Here is a 3,567-nt window from a genome sequence, read left to right as displayed (position 1 = left end):
CAGTTGGGGGGGGGGTAAAAGGCGGTGGGGGTTAAAGGCAGTTGGGGGGGGGGGGTAAAAGGCGGTGGGGGTTAAAGGCAGTGCGGGTAAAGGCTGATGGAGGCACAAGGCCCGTACCTGAACAGCTCGGCCCTGCTGTCTCCCCTGGGTGTACTCCGCTCGCTGCAGATCCTGTTCGGCTGTGTCACCCTGAGCCTAGTTGCCCACGATGGGGGTTACGGAGAGGCGTACGGCTACTTCTGTATGTTCGCCTGGGCCTGGTGCCTGGCGCTGAGCGGCCTGGTCGTCTCCCTGGAGCTTTCCCGGCTGCAGGGCTGCCTGGGGCTGTCCTGGGAGAACTTCACCATCTCGTTCGCGATGCTGGCCGTGCTGATGGAGCTCACCGCCTCCAGCGTCTACCCGGTCTACTTCGTGCAGCTGGAGTGCGGGCCAGAGGCGGCGGGGAGCTGCGAGTCCCGCAGCTTCAGGATCTCGGCCAGCGCCTTCTCGGCTCTCACCTGCATCGCGTACGGGGCCGAGGTGCACCTGAGCCGGGCCAGGCCGGGGCACATCGGCGCCTACATGGCCACCACCCCGGGGCTCCTCAAAGTGGTCCAGGCGTACGTGGCTTGCATCATCTTCGGGGCACTAGCCAACGGCAGCGAGTACAGCCGCTACCCGGCCACCCAGTGGTGTGTGGCCGTCTACTCCATCTGCTTCACCCTCACCTCCCTGGTCATCGGTCTCAATGTATCCGGACAGACCGGGGCTCTCAGGTGCCCCTTCGACAGGCTAGTGGTCCTCTACACCTTCCTGGCCACCCTGCTGTACCTCAGCGCCGCCGTGGTCTGGCCCATCTTCTGCTTTGACAGTAAGTACGGCTCGGTGGAGAGACCGGCCTCTTGCTCTCTGGGAGACTGCCCCTGGGACAGCCAGCTCATCATCACCATCTTCACCTTCATCAACCTCATCCTGTACCTGGTCGACCTGATTTACTCGCAGAGACTCCGCTACATCCCGGAGCCTTGAAGGAACACCCCTCTCTCTGCAAAACAACAACAAAAATATTTGACTAACAAAAAAAAGCTTTAACTGAGAGCTGTTCTGTAAAGTCTTTGCGGATCAAAAAAAAATGGGATTTGACATTACACCTCAATTGAGAAATTGCACCTCGCGTGGTGATGTCTGAAACATTAAACGCTTTATCGGTGATGACTTGGAAATCTTCTCAGGATGTTTACTGGACAGTAGATACCGTGTTTATTATAGAGAGTGCCAAACTTGTGACAGCATTGTGAAAAAGGGTCACTGGTCCTGAAACGTTGACTCTGATTGCTCTCTCCACAGAAGCTGCCAGACCTGCTGAGCTTTTCCAGCACTTGTATTTATAACAGCTTTTGTTTTTGGTTGTGGAGCGGCGGGATAACAAGGCAAATGCTCCTCCGGTCTTTAAAAAAATTATTGCACACAGGTATAATCACAGAAGTAAGGCTAAACAAGTGAGCGTTAGCCCGTGCGGCCTGTAGGAATTACCGGCCAGCTAATTATTTCTTGCCATTCTTTCCGTATAACTCACATCGCCATGTCCTTGTGTCTGAATCTCCTTTGTGTTTATTCAGCTTCTATTTAAATCCTCTGTCATTCACGTCAACCACATGGTGTGGCTGCACATTCCCATCAATGTCGGTGTAAAGATCTTTCTCCCAAATCCCCTTCATTGGTTCATTGCTGACTGACTGTCTCAAGTTTAACTCCCTCCAACACCAACTGTCTTAACCAAATCCCAACCACTCACTGGACCATTAGAACTACCCCACCAGATTCTTTCATAATCTTGAAGACATCTACCAGAACAACCTCCATTTTCCTTCTACAAAAAAAAAGCCTTACTTATTCAATGTTTCCTAATGGGTATAAACTCTCAGTTCTACTATCATTCTTGCAGATTTTCTTTCAAAGCTTCTGTGTCTTTTTATATAATCATGGAGACTGGAGTTGTTTGCAGTACTCCACCTGTGCTCTGATCCATGTTTGATACAAGCTCAACCTTACTTCCCTGCTTTTCAGTGTTATCTCTTGGAAATTAACCCTAGGCATCTGCTTACATTTTTTTGCTCTTATTAAACTGTATCGATACCTTTAATTATGGTAGCACATTTGTGGTGTACCTAAATAACAACGTTAATATTAATTCAGGTTGTGACACCTTTTAGATAGAGGGAGGTCATTTGAACTGTCAGTCCTGTGCTGACCCTATACAAGGCTGCTCTAAGTCTATCTCACACGTTGTGGCCTCCACTTGTTTGCAGTTCTTTAAAGTGAAGCAGTAATGATGTTCTTATTCTGACATGTTATAGGTATATCACTTATCTTTGACTGACTTGCTTTTTGTATTCAGAATGTTGCAGAATATTCACTGGAGTAACAGTGATCAGTACATGTATACACCTGTATGCCAGGTAAAACACAGCGTTCTTGCAAGCAAGAGCTTACTTGTCACCTAACAGAATTCTACACTTTAAACAAAAAGCCACATCACTAGCAGCTGCTAATTGTGTACAGAAGTAGCTTGTTTTACCTCATAAAAGTAAACCTCTGGCTGTTCTGCTTCACAATGCTGTTTTGTATGTATATCTCAAGATTTAAATCCAATGTTTAAATGATGTAGATATTCTTTGGGAAAAGTGGAGAATGCAGGTCACTTGTTTTTGATCAGCTTGAATTTCAGCAAGGGGATGTGATAAAGGGACATTCTTTGTTTTATTTCAGTGGAATCAGCACATTTAACCAGTGCACTGGGGAGAATGAGATAGAAATGCATGTCCAATCAGGCCTGAATAAAGCATCTGCTGTAGTATCCTCTTCTGTATGACTGGAAACCAAATGTTAAAAGCTACTGTGTCATTTTTTAGGCAGAATAAGGCTTCTGCATTTAAATGTATAAACACTGATAGATTTAGTGCCTTGTAATCTGAACTGGAATCAAAGTATCTTTATGAAATAACAAGTAGTATAGCTGATATCATAATATTGTTGCAGAATCTCACTCAATAACAATTAAGAGTACAGATTGTGTAATGTCATTTGGAAGCATAAACATTGCAATTGAAATTAATAAATTTATTCTCCAATATAAATGTAATATGTTTAGATACTGTACCTTGTAACAAAAATAAACGCTACATATTTCCTCATGTTTGTATCTGATATTTTATCAGACACTAGGAAACCTGGTTTATCCTGTTGCATTGAAAGTAAAACAGGACAGGTCCAACAGTAACGATGTGGGGAGGACGGAAGAGTTGTTATTTTGAGTGTGTACTGTTGAAGGAAGGTTGGTTAGCTGAGATGGCTGGATTGTAAGGCAGACTGATGACAATGGCATGGGTTCAGTTCCTGCACTGGCTATGGTCACTGGCTGCCTTCTTGACTTTGCCCCTCACCTGATGTGCTGACCTTCAGGTTAAACTCACGACCAATCATCGCACTCTGTAGTGGGAGAGAGCTGACTTCTGGGTCTATGACCTTTGCCTTTGCATCACCAGAACAGAAACTCCATTCAAAACAGGTATAACAAATGTTTGAAAA

At 45.9% G+C, this 3,567-nt stretch overlaps 1 protein-coding gene across 1 annotated transcript; it reads left to right on the top strand.

Moving 5' to 3' along the window:
- The first annotated feature begins 96 nt into the window (after positions 1-96).
- Positions 97-3,167, top strand: LOC122562241 (myeloid-associated differentiation marker-like protein 2). Its single transcript, XM_043714987.1, has one exon. It carries the CDS (start codon positions 97-99, stop codon positions 1,006-1,008), a length of 912 nt encoding a protein of 303 aa, XP_043570922.1. The 3' UTR covers positions 1,009-3,167.
- The last annotated feature ends 400 nt before the right edge of the window (positions 3,168-3,567 follow it).

The sequence above is a fragment of the Chiloscyllium plagiosum genome, chromosome 24 (genome assembly GCF_004010195.1).
Source record: "Chiloscyllium plagiosum isolate BGI_BamShark_2017 chromosome 24, ASM401019v2, whole genome shotgun sequence".
NCBI classification, from domain to species: Eukaryota; Metazoa; Chordata; class Chondrichthyes; order Orectolobiformes; family Hemiscylliidae; genus Chiloscyllium; species Chiloscyllium plagiosum.
The sequence above is the reverse complement of the archived record's forward strand: the minus strand, read 5'-3'. Positions and strand labels throughout refer to the sequence as shown.

Excerpts from the sequence above, each read along its gene's own strand:
- LOC122562241 (XM_043714987.1), top strand. The coding sequence starts at position 97 with ATGGAGGCACAAGGCCCGTACCTGAACAGCTCGGCCCTGCTGTCTCCC.